The sequence below is a fragment of the Mus pahari genome, chromosome 1 (genome assembly GCF_900095145.1).
Source record: "Mus pahari chromosome 1, PAHARI_EIJ_v1.1, whole genome shotgun sequence".
NCBI classification, from domain to species: Eukaryota; Metazoa; Chordata; class Mammalia; order Rodentia; family Muridae; genus Mus; species Mus pahari.
The window spans coordinates 82,552,683-82,569,750 of record NC_034590.1 but is presented as its reverse complement, the minus strand read 5'-3'; the positions used below and the strand labels follow the sequence as shown (position 1 = coordinate 82,569,750).

Sequence of the window (17,068 nt, the reverse complement as noted above, 5' to 3'; positions counted from 1 at the left end):
GGCCAATCAAGTCAGTGTGTGTTTTATCTGGCCAGTACCGGGTTGTTCCTGAAGTAGGGGACTTCAGTATTTTTAGAGGGGCATCATGTCGAGACAGGGTCTCATGAAGTCCAGGCTGGCCAAAATTCTCTATGTAGACCTTGAACTTCTGGTCAACCTAACTCCACTTCCTGAGTGCTGGGATTACCGGGGAGCACTACTGGGATCACAGGGGAGCACTGCCATGCCCAGTTTCCCAAGGCTGTGGATTAAACCTAGAGGTCTGTGCTGCTAGGAACAACCTGAGCCACATCCCCAGCCAATAGAAAGAATAGGCTTCAAATACAAATCTCAATCACAGGCTCTTCCTTTCCTGCAAGGGTGGGAAGGACTCAAGAGCCTCGGTCCCACTCTTGACGCCAGCTATGGGGAGCTGAATGATGTGCTCCCGTGAGATAGAGGGAGCATGCTGAATGAAGAACTTGTTCCCTCCTGCACTTATGCCACCACGGCACCTGAACCTTGAGAGCATCTGTCAAGCACGAAGAGAAAACCCCCAGGGATGGTATCCCAGGACCCTCCTCTGTAGTGGAGCTCTGGTCCCTGGGATAGCCAAATGTCACTCTACAAAGAGCAACCGAGCTGGCTTCAGAGAACATCCCCTCCCGCTGCGGCAGGTTGGCGGCCCTGAAAGGAATGTTCCAGGCCACTTACCATACATTTTGCCTTCGTCTGATAAGATGATCTTCCTCCTCCCACACGGTGGATAGATAGCCAGGGCCTCCTGGAAACTCTGCTCAATATCAGGACTCCAGACGCCCTCCGCGTCGTTGTCAATCGGCTTATCTGCCGAGTCGCTCATCCTTTCCATGTTTTCGGCAGGGCTCTCGCTGCCGCTCCAGCTGCTGGGCTCAATTTTGGCGGTTGGATTTTCCAAGCCGAAGCCTGGAGCCTTTTCAAGAAAACAAACCTAAAAGAGAAATCATAAAAGCGTGTAAGGCTGGGGGTGCCTCAATATACCGCTCCTACAAGCTGCACGGTAGTGTTATGTGGACAATAATTATTCCTGGAGGAGAATATGGAATTCTGAGATCCCAAGATGATTTTGTCCTCCGTGTGTCATGTTAAGTACCCTACAAAAACATTAATGGCCGACTGAAGCTGGGTCATCTTCCTGGATAAGAGAAAATCCTCAGCAATGATGGCACTCACTCAGAACTCCCCATCATGTGAAAACCTGTTGCTGAGTGCCCACACCTTATAAAAGTCCTGTGCTCAAGGATAGTCAAGTCCCCATAGCAGAGCAAGTTTATAAGAAAATAAAAGATGTCAAACTCACTCGAGAAACTGACAACTTAAGTGAAATGCTAAGCTATCTCAATAAAGGCCATCAAGATGCAAAAGTGGGAGACAGAGAGATGAGGGCACTCTAGTGCTGCAGATCTTGTCCTACTGAGGTATGATGCCAGTTGACTTAGAGGTAGGCATCAATCTTTGAGGATGCTACTCTGTGGAGACAGGTCACTCAGTCCTAAACACTAACCCTGTATGAAACAGAGACCTGTCCTGTCCCCTCCTACACCTGCCATTCTTGTGGGAATGTCCCATCCCCATGGGGCAACAGCCAGTCCTGTAGCATACTCTGAATTCCTGATTACATGGAAACGGTGGCGCAATCTTTCCTTAAGTTTTAGGGCAATGAAGATAACAGAACCACAAGAAATCTTCCTCCAAGATGTAGACGCATTCCCCTTCCATTGTACACGCCCCCTATAGTCACAAGGGGATAAGCTTTCTAAACAAATGGCTTGACACCAGCCTGAAAATGATCAAATCCAGTACTCCCTGCTGGCTGCACACTAACATATCAATATTGCTTTGTGAAAGCCACATCAGATCATTAATGCAAAGGACTCCCCAAAAGAAGGACAGAGAAGACCTGGGGAACAGTGAGAAAGGAGCCACAGTGTGCTGAGCAGGGAGGGTCCCATGTGATCCCTGCTGCCTCCTTACATCCCTGCAGCATTCCAACAAGAATCCAGAGGAAAGCATGCTCCAGGGCACTGTCAGCTTCCCTTGCCTATACCAACTGCATCCTCTCACCTGTTCTCCCCAGTCTGTGCATTTCAACAGACCCCAGGACAGAAACTGAATATTGCAAAATCCATGTTCTAACTGATGGCAGTGGCTTTGCACCCCTCACCTTGACTTTCTTCAATTTGGCAGCATTTGCATTAAAGAAAAATTAGCATGCTTAGTTTCAACTGTTACCGCCAAGCCATCATTCAGAGAACATGTCAGCAAGATACTGACAGCCCCTTACCAACACACATATGCTTACACAGGACTTGAAAATATGCCAGTGTCAAGGTATAAATTATGAAACTAGAAAGGGTTTCGTGCCTGCCTCGTGGGCCTTTTGAATCTTTAAATGATTACATTTTGGGTTGGGATCTGAGAGTTTTATACATTTTGAGCTAAGTTGTAACCACCATAGTGATTGCTTACTGGAGAAATTACGAGAATAGGAGGGAATGCTTTGATAGTGGCTAGCCTCTCCGCCAACAAACAAAACAACGCACACAATATGTAAAACCATAGGCCAAGCCAGGACGATCACAGTGGAATAAATTCACTCAAGAAAGCTGTATTTAAAGATAAATATAAGGCATGTGGGGGCTTAACTAGTATAGAAAAGGGATGGAATTTAGCACAGTGAGGGCTGAGGGGCCTGGGCACCTTTGCAGCACTAGTAAGAAGGTTCTTTCACAACCAAAAATAAAGTCTCCAGAAGAAAACACCCCACCCCCACCCACCCAAAGTCTTAAGACCATCTCCCTAGCTGGTCACACAGGCTATGCTGGAATGTCACTGGTGGGAGGACCCACTCACTGGTTCCTTAGCACCTCCCACCATCACACTGGTGTGATGAAACTGTTCAGCCAATTAGGTCAAAAGATACTTCCTCCACTGACTTTAACCTGTTCATCCCTGAGGCTCTATCCATCCTTTAGGTCAGCTTCTCTGTAAGACCCATTTCCTATGGCCTGACCAGCTCTTAGGATCCTTACAGACATTCATAACTCACTGGGGAGGGGGTCAGCTCAACTCTGTGATGCTCAGAAGATTACGTGATAAGGAAAGCCTGTCCACTAGCCAAACTGTCCACCAAAAATGGCCTTTTTGACAACCTTCAAGTTGCTTCTAAGGGTAAGCATCACACACATTGATTAATTTATCTATCCACACAGGATGCACAAACACAGCTCTAAATACTCCCACATTTTGGTTCAGCAAAGGGAAGAACTTCTTGTAACTGGGTGTACTAGAGCTCAGTGGGATCGAGTTACCTCCTCTGGACATGAAACAGAAAACACCAGATACAAAATCTAGGGCTGCTCAGGCCCTTGGTTTTACAACCCAACTGTAAGATGAGCCTCTGTATGGGCGGGCAGAGAGTTTCCGATCACAAGGCTGGCGGGGCTGGCTGAGAAAACTCTCCGTACTAGATACCAAAATAACCATGCTGGCATTCCACCCCTCGGCTCCGAAGCCACCTCAGCCTAGAGACTGCCCTTGTCACTCTAGTGACTCTGCGAGTATCAGTCCCATTTTATGAGCATCCTGCATTTGTAGAGCTGGTTACAACTCAATCTACCTTGATTTGAATGCGTACAAAAAAAAAAAAGCACCTGCTTATTATCAACAGTAAGATCTAACCAAGCCAGGAACAGTGGCACACACCTCAGTATCGCCTCACTACTCTGGAGGTGGGGCTGGGAGGATCCTGAAATGAAGGCCAACCTGGGCTACATAGTGAGGCCTGGTCTCAATCACCACCACCAATACCAACGTTGCTGCTGCTGCTGCAGCCGCAGCCACCGCCACAGAACATAATGAATTTCACAGACTACCTGCAGAACTGATGTCCTTCTCCCCATGCATCTCTTGAATGTCAAAGTCCAGTTTCCCTCAATTCAGAATGAAGAACTCTCTCTTCTCCCTGCTATCACAGTCTCACCCCGCCTCCTCCCCACCCTCTCTCCAAACTAGATCTAGGATCCAAACTTGACACACTCACAAGCCACATGGCTCAAACTAAATTAATCTTTTTGAAGCTCAAGTTTTCACTTCCACCACGGAGATACTAAATCCTATCCTAATGCAGAAAGCCAATGAGGGGAAAGGCAACTGCAGCATGACTGCCATGACATTAAGTGAGATAAGAGGAAGAATTCTGTCATCTGAAAAACCATGCGCCCCCACTCGCTCATCATCCAGTCTGTCCTCTCCAGAGGACAGCATGCTATGGAGGCCAAAATACCTACAAAAGCAAAAACAAAAAAACAAAAAACAGGACAGTGTCTCCCCCGAACGCTCACTGAATCGGGAAATCAATTCACAAAAGAGTCCCATCTTAAAAGTCAGAAGACCACAGAGAAATTTCAGATTGTTGACAACTAGTTTCCTAATATCCACCTAAGATCAATCAACCTTTCTCACATATTCTTCTGGGCAAAGTGATTTGTTGTCTCCAAGGAAAGACTGTTGAAACCAACAAAAATGTGTGTAAGCATTACCCAGTGCAAAGGACCTCAGTTTCATCATGAACACCATCAGTGGGCCCCTCATCTCCTGAAATGTCCTAGCCTGAGATACTTAAAACACAGCTGTTAAGAATAACCCAAGTAGCCTGCTAATTAGCTAGACAGCCACCTCCCATCATAGACATTCCTTTCCCAGAACCCACCAGCACATCAAGAAGAGTCACAAGAGCATGGGGGGAGGGGAGTTGTCGAGAGCACACTTGACCCACACAGCCAATTCCAAGAGCCTTGGGACAGAAGGGAGGGGAGAGCAAATGCAGGCACTTCTGACACCAGCACCACTCTTCACGGGTGACATGTGACAAGAGAAGGTGCTGTTTCCTTCACAGGTTCCCATGAGGTCCTCACCATGAAAACATCTTACCCCTTCATTAAAACCAGCCTTAAGGTTAATAAGTCACTGAGCATGAGGGTCAAGAAAATCCATAAACCTTGTTTTAGCCAACGTCTTAACTGTCTATGAAAACAGGAAAGAAGCCAGTATAAGAGTTGGACTTAGATGTCTGCCTAAGTACCCAGGACTACATCCCATGAACCTCAGTGTCCACTGTTAACCATGAAGGAGGCCAGCTAATCCATCCACTCATCATCTTGTATTCCCACAGGCAGTGCCGATAACAGAACTGTGTGTTACTATGCCCTTTAACTGCACCCCCGGGGAAAATGAAGGAAGGGACCATTATGCTCACCATAACATCTTCCTCACCCTGGTGATGGCACAATACTGATACAGAAGCAGTTAATAAAGGCGTGGACATCACCCAGATGACCTGAGCATGCTTTGAGAACATGACAGCTCATCCCCCAAACTCATACTAACTGAATTTTCACTGAATAGCAAGTACTTAAAAGAAACCACCAGGATGGAACTTGGTGGTGCGGTGCTTGAATAGCAAACATGTTTGAGGTCCTGGGGTCATCCACAATACCACAAGAAAATAGGGGGTGGGGTGGTCACCATATTAGACATATGTCAAAGAAAACACAAGGCAGACAGAGTGTGCACAGTCTCACTTCCTATCTACCAGTCATTACTACCGACAACCAGTAGTTATATATAGGAGACAGATACAGTCGTGATCCTAAGAGGTAAGCTGCTTCCATCACACACTGTATTTAGGGGAGCTTCTAGCTTTCTCCAGCTCTCTCTTCTTTGGACTGCCAGAGAAGAGAGAAAACCAGAGGACAGAGCTGTAAGGAAGGCAGGAGAGGGCAAAGTAATGTAAAGACCAAGTGGCCCAAGAAGTCCCAGAACTTCAGAAAGGGGGGAAACAAGTGAGGGATCTGGGTAGGGGTGGAGGAGAGGGTGGAGAGCTGATAAGAAAAGATCTTCACTAGCTCAAGAGGTGCCAGAGGCAGAGCCATTGAGGGAGGGGGTGTGGGAAAGGGAATCACACCGAGAAGTATTTATAGCACTCAGCTTGACCACACATTGGACAGCTTGAAGGTCACAGGGATCTTCACAAAGGCCCAGATGTTTTATGTAAGAAAAAAGCTAGACTTAAAACAAACAAACAAACAAACAAACAAACCAACAAAAACCCAACACCCAAGGCGGCAAGGAACTTTCCTTCCAATGTAATCTCAGGAACCACATCTAGACACAATTCTACATCTTCCCAGGGATCCCAGGAGAATAAGTCAAAGACTTTGTGTCTGCAGGCCCTTCATCACTCACCGCTCAGCCCTTGGGCATTAGCCCCACCCTAGAAGGTACCGAGAAGGAAGTTGCCCTAAGTCAGAGCTTCACAGAATCTGAGTCTCTTGTCCAGATGGAGTGAATCGATAGGCGGCTGATCAGGCAGACTGGCCATCCTCAGTAGGTGGCTTATCAATCAGGTGGACTGGCCATCCACAGTAGGTGGCTTATCAATCAGGTAGACTGGCCATCCTCAGTAGGTGGCTTATCAATCAGGTGGACTGGCCACCCTCAGTAGGTGCCTTATCAATCAGGTGGACTGGCCATCCTCAGTAGGTGGCTTATCAATCAGGTGGACTGGCCACCCTCAGAAGGCAGAAGGAAGGCAGTGCTAGATTCCCAGCTCTGTCCACAGCTGATATCACCATGCAGTCTAATTAATTCCTAATGAATATCGAGGACACTCGCTGACTCACCTCCCTGGGCAGTGGGGAGGAATTTTGGGCACTAATGACAGTTAATTGCTTTTGCATATGTAAAGTGAGACATGTAATTATTTTCCTATCATTTCAGACACTCACAAACCTTGCTGACGAGTGGCCTAATCACGTGAGGCTCAGCAGCCAGAGGGTTGGAACTAAAGACTATGTCTAATTGTGAGAGATGGCTGAACTCTCTAGAATGAAGCAATGTCTCTGAAGCAATGTCTGTCACGCAGCCAGCAGCAACCAGTGAACCCTTTTTGGTGTCATGAGCTCCAATAAGGAAAGGCCAATCATAATTACGGCTTTCAAAACTCACCCTCCTGCCCGCAGAGCCCGCCGTCAGGCCGATACCTCTTCACCAGTTCCCGCCGTCAGGCCGATACCTCTTCACTAGTATACCGTTCCCAAGTACCCAACTGCAAGGCAGGCTTGGCATTACCATCCTCAGATACTCCATTCCCCAGCTCCTCCAGCCCTGAGCATATGCCCAGGTGACAGCTCAAGGAAACCTTTGACTGACTTTCTAAGATACAGCTCTTACCTCACGGTTACCCAAAGGAGGAGCTAAAGGAACTAGCTTCTCCACTCATGAACCATTGAGAGCAGCAATCATCCTTCCCTCAACCTCCACCTGAGGGGATGGCAGTTCCTCTTTCCTTTGTAAATTCCTCAAAAAAGATGCAGCGACCTAACCAGTGTCAGTCAGGCAGTCTATCCTACCCAGCCTCTCCAAGGCAAAAACCTGACGGAAAGACACAGCGAACACAGTAAGACACAGACAGCAGGCTCAGTCCACGACCTCTAACCTGAGAGTTAATACTGATTGTCAACTTGACAGGGTCTAGGAGAAAGATGGCCTGTCTGTGACAGATCATATAGGTTGGGTTAACTTCGTGAGATGGGAAGACTCACACTAACCATGGACGGTACCATCCATGTCGTGCGGTCCTGGACTGAGTAAAAAGGAGAAAGCTCAAGGCGTATTTGTTACTCTCTGTTTCCTGGCTGCAGACCTGGTGTGAGCAGCTGCTTAAATTCCTGACAGGGTGCCTTCCTGGCCATGATGGGCTAACCCCTTGTAATGTGAGCCATAAGAAACCCTTCCTTCCTCAAGCTGTGTCTGCCAGCTATCTTGTCACAGCAAGAGAAGCGTAATGAATACGCCCAGCAGACAACTCTCCCTGAGAAACAGACTTCAACACAGATGCAGATCTTTCCAGCGCCGAGAGACGACCACAGTAACAGTAAGAGTTCACCCACCAGCAGCCATCAATGTCTCGAGAGGAAAACTAGCAACCCTGCCCAAAGGTTAACAGACAAAAGCCCAAGTGTACCCCCTGAATTCCAGCGGGTCTAACAAACAAATGCTGTTCAGGTAGACAAGTCAGCCATAATTCATGCTAAAAATAAAACACCGGTAAGATTAACACTTCTCAGGTACTAACCTATATATAACCATAATCCCACTTGCTCAGAAAGTCTGGTTCACTCTCAGGGTATCTTAGCACTCAGTGGGCTGGAGAGACGGCCTGGCCGTTGAGAGCGCATGGTACTTTTGCAGAAAGCCAGAGTTCAGTTCTCAATACCTATGTCAGGCAGCTCGCGACCACTGCAACTCCAGCTCTGAGAAATGCTACACTTTCTTTAAGATTCCAGGGTACCCCTATTCACACGTGCACACTTCCACACTGAGATACTCACACACTGTTTTGTTTTTTTTTTAAGATCTGAAAGTAAACAATTCCTATTTTTATTTCTTTTAAATTTTTATTTTTATTGAGTACTAGTGTTTGTCTATAAGTATGTGTGTGCACTACATGCATGCCCAGTGACCACAGAGGCCAGAAGAGGGTGTCAGATCCCCTAAAAGTGAAGTCACCAACAGTTAAAAGCCAACATGTACGAACAGGAATTTAGGTCCTTGGAAGAGCAGCCAGTGCTCATAGCTGACCATACATCTCTGTACCCCAGTAGCTCATCCTTTAAGACTTATCAAAATAAATATGTACAATGTGTTTGACTAAACCCCCGTATGGAACCAGCACTTCCAAAGAGTCCACCTTCAAGCACACACCTGAAGTGATGCCTGTACGTGAACATCACACAGAGGGACAGACACTAGCTAGCTCCCTGGGTCTACAGGAAACTGCCTCTGGAGTCACCTGATTACAAAACAGACTCACCCAGTGTACTGGCTGGTTTTGTGTGTCAACTTGACACAGGCTGGAGTTATCACAGAAAAAGGAGCTTCAGGGGAAGTGCCTCCATGAGATCCAGTTGTGGGGCATTTTCTCAGTTGGTGATCAAGGTGGGAGGGCCCATTGTGGGTGGTGCCATCCCTGGGCTGGTAGTCTTGGGTTCTATAAGAGAGCAAGCTGAGCAAGCCAGGGAAAGCAAGCCAGTAAGGAACATCCCTCCATGGCCTCTCCATCAGCTCCTGCTTCCTGACCTGCTTGAGTTCCAGTCCTGTCTTCCTTTGGTGATGAACAGCAGTGTGGGAATTCTGTGTAAGCTTTCCTCTCCAACTTGTTTCTTGGTCATGATGTTTGTGTAGGAATAGAAACTCTAAGACACCCAGTGTCACTGCTTGCTGCCAGCCAACTTAATGACATGTTGGCTCTGGATGCACACCAGAACCCAGCAGCTAACCTGCCCAGATGTGCCCCCCTCCCCGTGATTTGGAAGGCCCACTCACTGCATTAGAACTATCACTCCACTATATGTGGGGGAACAATCCTTGTCTTTCTCTCCAGCTTCTGGGCCTCACCCTGCGTCTCTTTCTTTCTGGGCCTCCATCAGTACTAATGGTTTTGATGCACATGCTACAGGGAGCAGACAGGGGGAGAAAATCCACAGCACATCTCTCACTGGGTCCTAAGTCAGACAACAAGGAAATCATGAACCAAGGTGGCATTCTGAGCTGTTGAATTAAGGAGCCCAAGCCCTGCTCCCAGCACTTGCATTAGATGCAAACATCTAGGCTCCAACACACCTAAAGGGAAAACAAACCTGCCAACAAGGTAAGGTAATCAAGAAGCAATCTGTCACTTCACTCTTCTTTCTCCTTCCCAACAAACAAGGTCAAAACTCACGCCACCACCTTGAGGATCCTTTTTTAAAGGATCTGAGCAGCCACCTGGACAGCCTAAATCATGCTTGAGTGTTGACTTTGAGTCCTAAACACAATCCCTAAACACCCAAGGCACAGAATCTGACATTGTGCGATCACTAGGACCTACGGCAGTGGCCGATAGGACACTAATAAAAATCAGAGCTGGATAAAGCAGTGGGTAAGACTTACTTACCTGGTGCAGCAAATCTGCACCCATGCAATTCTGAAGCTCAGGCCGAATGGCTTATAATGGCCTATATTAAAACTCCCACGTCAGGCACCGTGGCACAGCCCGTAACCTCAGCATCCAGGAGGCTGAAGCCAGAGGATCCTGTGTAAGAGGTCAGTCTGGGTCACAAAGCAAGTCTGAGAGCAGCTTGGGTTACACAGTAAGTCCATGTCACCAAGATGCACGGAGGTAAACAAACCAGAGCAGTCCCTCAAAGGCCCAGAAACCACCCTACACATACACTTGCACTTGGTGTATGAGAAGGGAGCATTGTGTTGCCTTTGATAAATAAAGGACATCTTTGTCCATAAATGAATAAGGGTAATCGGGATCTGTATGACCAGAATAAATGACTACCTCATAAGATACTCAATCTAAAAGACTTTAAATCTGAATTTCAAAAGCAAAATGGTAAGACTTTAGAAGAAGGCCCAGACGATTACCTTAACAGCAAATTATTACTATAAAAGACTAAAATGAGGCTGGCAAGTTGTGCTGGTAGGTAACTGTGCTTGCAACCAAGCCCAATTCCCAGTTAACCTAAATTTAATTCCAAGGCTCAACACTAAGGACAGAGAGAACCCTGTTGTCCTATGACTTACATACCTGCTCACTGGCATGCACACTAGTGTACAAGTACACTACAGACAGACGGGCAGGCAGGCAGGCAGGCAGACAAATATATCTGAAATATTTGTGAATGGGGCTGGAGAGATGGTTCCTTGGTTAAGAGCACATACGGCTCTTGCAGAAGAACTGAGCTCAGTTCCTAATACCAGCCTGTAACTCCAGGTCCAAGGAGCCAATGTCCTCAGGTCTCACTGGGCACTTGTTTTCATGTACACAAAAGTAAACAAAGTTCAAAATAACACTAAAGCGAAATGTGGCCAGAAATAGTAAATACTTGGTCACTTGCACCCAGAAATTCAAGGCTGGCTTATGGAGAACCAAGCTTCAGAGGTCAGGAAGGAGGGAGGGGAGGGGAGGGGAGGACTCTGTTAAAAGTAAAAACTTCCTTGTACTTCAAAAAGCATTAGGGAAATAAAATTCACCAGGCATGATGGATGTAGGCAGATCTCTGTGACTGAGAATGCCAAGTTCCAGACAGCCCAGGCTACACAGTGAGACCCTGTCTCAAATTTTAAAAAGAAGCCGCAGCTGCAAAGTCAGACAACAGACACTCATCTCCTTGACACACAATAAATTCCTACCAAATAATAAGAAATCAGAGAGCAAATTTATATTACAAAACAAAGGGACAATAAATGAGAAGGTGTTAACATACTTAGTTACTAAATACCTCCACAGTGAAGGTATGTGCCCCATGTAGAGTCCGAGGGCGACTTACACACTTGGGTCTCTCTTTCCAACATCTTTGACGTCTTTCCTGTTGTTTCTGCCTGTGTACTGCATGTTCTGGGCTCGCTGGCCCAGGAGACTCTGGATGACTCCCATCTCTGTTTCCACTATGGAAGAACTAGAGAACAACTAGAGTTACAGCTGCAGCCTACACATCTCAGCAGGCCCTCCAGCAATCGCTTTTACCTGCCCAGGCATCTTCTCTGTCTGTAAAATAAAAAAAGGCTGATGCTGACAAGTGTTGTCAAGGGTGCTGAGAGCCCAGAACCCTGACAGACAGCTGAGGAGAGTGTAAAGTAGTCCAAGCATTCTAGAAAACTCTTTGTTGGCAATCACTATGTACTACTAAAACTGACACAATGCATACTTGCTGACTCGGCAATTCCTTCCTTCCTTCCTTCCTTCCTTCCTTCCTTCCTTCCTTCCTTCCTCCCTTCCTCCCTTCCTCCCTTCCTCCCTTCCTTCTCACAACACTCACAGGAGAGGATAGGTTCTTTGAAGGATGGGTATAAGAACGTTTATATGATCACTCATCAGGGCAGCTAGAGATGCTCAAATTCTTACTGACTCCAGGATACATGCATACATAGCCTGCATCATATTCATAAAATGAATGCTAGAAAAATCCACAGTCCAATAGGGTCCATGTTAGTAACAGGAACGTTTAAATGTCAGTCACTAAGATTAAAGCAGCAGCATTTCATGGGCTCAGGAGCCACCTGTGGCTAGTGGCTACAGTATAATACAAAACAGCTAAGAAGTAGCTTTGCCACTGTGAAAGTTCTTCAGGATGTTGCTATTGCACAGTCAATTATGATGTTTGGTGGCATAAACCAGATACAAAGACAATTCTCCTCTAGGCATCCATCCACAAGTTCAAACCCTAACAAGACTAATTCATGAGCCAGGTGTAGCGGCACACGCCTGCAATTCCAACACCGCAAGGTTAAGAAAGACTTCAAATTTAAGGTCAGCTTGGACAGCATAGTGAGATCTTGTCTGTCTTTTAGAGTAAGATAATTGAATTAACAGAAAAGCCTAATCAATGTTATTGGCAGTGAGTATAACAGCCCCACCCGGGAGGTTGAGGGTAATGGCACATGTCCATAAGAGGAGCATAAATTCGTATTTTATTCTTGGTTATAAAGTAAGTTTGAGCCAGCCTGAGCTACAAGAGACTGTCTCCAAAATAAAACAAAATGTAAGTGTTCTCAATGGAAAAATACAGGGACTTGAAATTGATGACGCATGCACTTTTTCTAAGCATGTTAGTTACACTTCAATAAAAATCCTGGTGGGGGAGGGGAGAGCCCAGCCAAGCATAATGGCACATGTACCAAAGGTCACAAATTTGAAGTCAGCCTGGGCTATACAGAGAGATCTTATCTTCAAAGAAGGATGAGGATGTGTGTGTGTGTGTGTGTTTGTGTGTGTGTGTGTGTGTTGGGAGGAAAGGGGCAATGAAGATAATGATATGTATTTCAGGACCATTCTTATTCAGAGTTACTCAGAGTCTACTCCAATAGTTCTGAGCACAGTTGTTCTGACTATAAGATGTTAGATGTGTTGCCATGAGCACCCAAGGACTAGCAGAAGAACCATCCAGTGAGATCGGGTCTGGATCCTCTCCAATGAGATGAGGATGTCACTCAAACACACACACACACACACACACACACACACACACACACAGAGTTTTTTTTTTTTTACAAAGATCCTTAAAGAAAGAAAAAAGTTGGGGGAGGGGAGAGAGGGAGGGAGGGAGGGAGAACACCACACAGTCAGCAAAGGCTTTACCCTCCACTCCAGCTGTCAGAATGCACTGAACCACACTGGAGTGCCCTAGGCAAAGTGGAAGGCCATCTGGGCCTTCAAATTTGGGTTATTTCCTAAAGTCTACTTTGGTCCCCAATCCCTATCTCATAATTTTTTTATTTCTATACATTTAATTTTGCTATACTGCATTCTTTCAAGCCCTCTTAAATTCATTCTGAGGATGGGGTGTTCATAAAAAGAGACAGTTCCATCTACTAGTTATTCTCATTTAATGTAATAAAGTATATACTGAATGAGGCCTATACTCTATAATTCCTGATCCATGACCAGGTACAAGAGATGGGATATTACTAAATATACTCTATTACTGTGTTCTGGCTAGCTTGTATGTTAACACGACACACACCGGTTAGGGTCATCTGGTACAAGGACTCTTAATCAAGAAAATGCATCCATAGGACTGACCCATAGACATGCCTGGGTGCATTTCCTTCATCGATGACTGATGTGGAGGACTCAGTTTTCTGTAGGTAGTACCACCCCTAGCCTGGGGGTCCTGGGTGCTTCGTACCAGGCTCATCAAATCACGAGAAGCAAGCCAGTAAGCAGCACTCCTCCATGGCCTCTCTATCAGTTCCCGCCTTCAGGTTCCTGCCTTGGGTCACTGCCCTCACTTCTCTGGGTGTGTATGTATACACTCTATCATGTTGCTTGCAAAGTTGCTTTATGTCATAGTGTTTTACCACAGCAACAGAAACTCTAACTAAGACTTCAATGAGCACCCTATCCTCAGAAGGCCTAAAAGACACCAATTATCCTTCAAGATCCCCTCCTTCCCTAGAAGCTTGATTTGACCCTCCTGCTTGCTCTGTGTTCCCATGAGTAGTATATGGTCAGTGTATGAATGGGAGACAGTTTGTCTGCCTTTTGCTCTTGCCACTTTGTGGATCTTGGGAATCTTTCTATCCTTGATATTCAATAGAATGCCTGGCTCATGCTAACTTGTCCCTCTAGACAGTAGATGAATGAATAACTAATATACAGGACTGAAGGGGGAACACATGAACAAGCAACTGAATGATACATACATACACACACACACACACACACACACACACACACACACACACACGAGTGAGACTATTTGATGCACCCAAGGGCACAGAAATGAGAGTCTACTCTGTGACTAAGTAAACAAAAGTTTCTTGGAAGGAGATAATAAGTTCTATAAGAATATAGTGGCACGAATGTGTTAAAATCACAGCTAAAGCCAGGCGTGGTAGCGCATGCCTTTAATCCCAACACTCGGGAGGCAGAGGCAGGCAGATTTCTGAGTTCAAGGCCAGCCTGGTCTACAGAGTGAGTTCCAGGACAGCCAGGGCTACACAGAGAAACCCTGTCTCAGAAAAAAAAAAAAAAAAAAATCACAGCTAAGCATGAAAGCAAAAAGGCTGGAGCCAAAGACACAATAACGGAGTGTCAAACTCTGGAGTGACAAACTCCGGGTTCTATCTAGCCCTATGGCACAGGGGCCTCAAAGGCCAGGAACAGAAACTGTTCACAGAGCAGGCCAGAAAACATGGACTGTGCAGACAATTCCAGAAGGAGTGTGTATGTGTGTGTGTGTGTGTTATGCACGTGTGTCTAAGTGTACACATGTGCCTTTGGAAATGTATATGCACAAATGTGTACATCTGTTTAGAGGGAGAAAGAATAAGATTATTTTATCAGTGTAAAACCAGTTTTTAAATCAAAAGCATTTTCAGTGTGGTCTGAGACCAAGAGAACCCCTCGATCGTCTCAGGAGTAACAGTGTGGTGTATTTCTTAAGCATTCCAAATTTACAAATGCATGAGAGAGACAAATCCGGGAGACAGTTTACACGGGTGGCTTGTTTGAACAACCAAAGGTGTGGATTAATTTTTCTGGGGGTGGGGGCAGTCACTCAGCCCCAATAACTGCTCACCCAACTTTGTCTTCAATCTTCCAGCATAGTCCCCCGGTCCCTAAAGAGAGTTTGAGAATGACAGTGTGGTGACTCAAGCCTTGCCTCTCTAGGGTGCTATGGTAAGGCCAGCAAAGTCAACGAAAGCATGAGCGAACCAAAAACCCAGCCGAGAGTAACTACTGTCTCTCTCTGTGACGATGTACTCAGTGAACACGTAGTCTGTGTGAACTTTTAATTCTGCACTTAACAACTGTCCTCCAGCTTTTGCTTCAAAGTTAAAAGATTATCACCATGGTAAAGAATAAGTGAAATGGTATAAATAAATAATCCTATCATAAGGATTATTATAAATCATTAATAAATTGTACATCTCTGTCATCAACAGGCAGCTATGCACTGCTTTAGCTTGATGTATACAGATTAGTGTGAACACACTTTTTCTTTTTGGAGACTCAGTTTATAGCACTGCCGGACCTGGAGTGGGCTATGCTGACCATCCTGGCCTCAAACTCAAGAGATCTGCCTGCCTCTGCCTCCTCAGTGCTGGGATTAAAGGTGTGAGCCACCCACCTGGGTGTACATGCATCTTGACTTTGTTGCAGGACTCTCAAGCAACCGCTGAATAAATGCATATAACAATATTTTATAATTACAGCTTAAATGTGTGTCACCTCTGTATAACCAATTTTCAAAGGCAGGAACTATTTTCCATTCAGTTTTGCACCCCTCCTGACACCTAACACAATTCAGTAAATAGCCATCCAATTTATTTAAACATCAGACATTAATTCTTTTTTATGACTTTTAAGAAACCAAGCCAGGCTTGGTGGTACTAGCTTGTAATCCTAGAACTCAAGAGGAAGAGGCTGGACTGCACTTCAAGGCCTGCTTGGACTGAACATTGAGACAAGGACTAGGGGGTAGGGGTGTGGGGGTGAGGTGGGAGGGGTAGGGGAGGGTGTGGTGCACACAAAATCCCTCCTCACCAAACAAATTTCAAGGACAGATTTAGGCATACCCTACCTAGACTAGACCCACAGAGCAAAAGCAGTAACTTGCTGACTTAAAAATATTCCTCATTTCCCCCAAACCCCAGCTGTATTCAATAACTAATCCTTTCAGTCTTTGCTGCAAGGCTGAGCCCCCACCTCCCATCCCAGTAGGGCCGGCTAAGCAGTGCTCTGAAGTCCTCGCTAGTGACCCAGCCCCTCCCCCAAGGCAGCTGCTTGGCCAGGGTGACTGCAACAGCGTGGGCCCAAGCACCATTTTCAACTCAGTCTGAGTCCGGAGGCCAGGGGGCTGCTCTAAGTATCAGGTTACTACAAAAATAACAGCAGGCCAGTCGACACCCCTGCCAAGTGCAGGGGGGAAGTGTTCAGGAGGTGAGAAAGGAGCCCGGGGAGGAAAGGAGGCAGGTGTTAGAGTAAGTGTAGGAGAGAATCCCTGCAGTGAGAGAGACTTCAGAATTCCTACCTGCCTTCTCCACATCTCCATTGTGGACCTCACAATCTCTAACTCCCTCAGAAGCCCGAGGGACTCCATCTCTATGACACTTTGACCATTTGGAAGGTGCTTTTGAAAACTGTTTCGGGGGCAAGCTGGAGAGACGGTTTTCTTTCAACAGCATACATGAAAGTCAGATTTGAGTCAAAGGTTTGTACAAGGATTGCCAACTCTACAAATCCCTGATGCTGCTCAGCTTTAATGTAATGTTCTCAAAACCAAATTCCAGCACCACAAAGCTAATTAGGTCTGCAGGAGGAGAGGCAGGCCTTCAAGAAAGAAAATGCTAGTAAAAAGGCATTTATTCGCTGTTCTGTTCCTTTCTAACATGAAATCAAAGTTCACTCCTGTGCCGCTGCCCTCGTGCGCACAGGTGCACAGCCGGCTTGATGTGGTCTGGCCCAGCCTGGCCATTTCAAATAAAGTGAACT

At 46.1% G+C, this 17,068-nt stretch overlaps 1 protein-coding gene across 7 annotated transcripts in view; it reads right to left on the bottom strand.

Annotated features, from left to right (window-relative positions):
- The window catches only part of Tead1 (TEA domain transcription factor 1), a 220,906-nt gene that overhangs the window by 141,198 nt on the left and 62,640 nt on the right, over nucleotides 1-17,068 (bottom strand). For 4 of the 7 annotated variants that reach the window (XM_021198957.2, XM_021198971.2, XM_029538170.1 and 1 more), the window contains exon 2: nucleotides 694-949. In XM_021198957.2, coding sequence (XP_021054616.1) covers nucleotides 694-850 — 157 coding nt within the window. In that variant the 5' untranslated portion in view covers nucleotides 851-949. Of the gene's footprint in view, nucleotides 1-693; nucleotides 950-10,015; nucleotides 10,055-17,068 lie in introns of those variants that run through there. The other 3 variants (XM_029538156.1, XM_021198987.2, XM_029538163.1) reach the window with 1 other exon arrangement.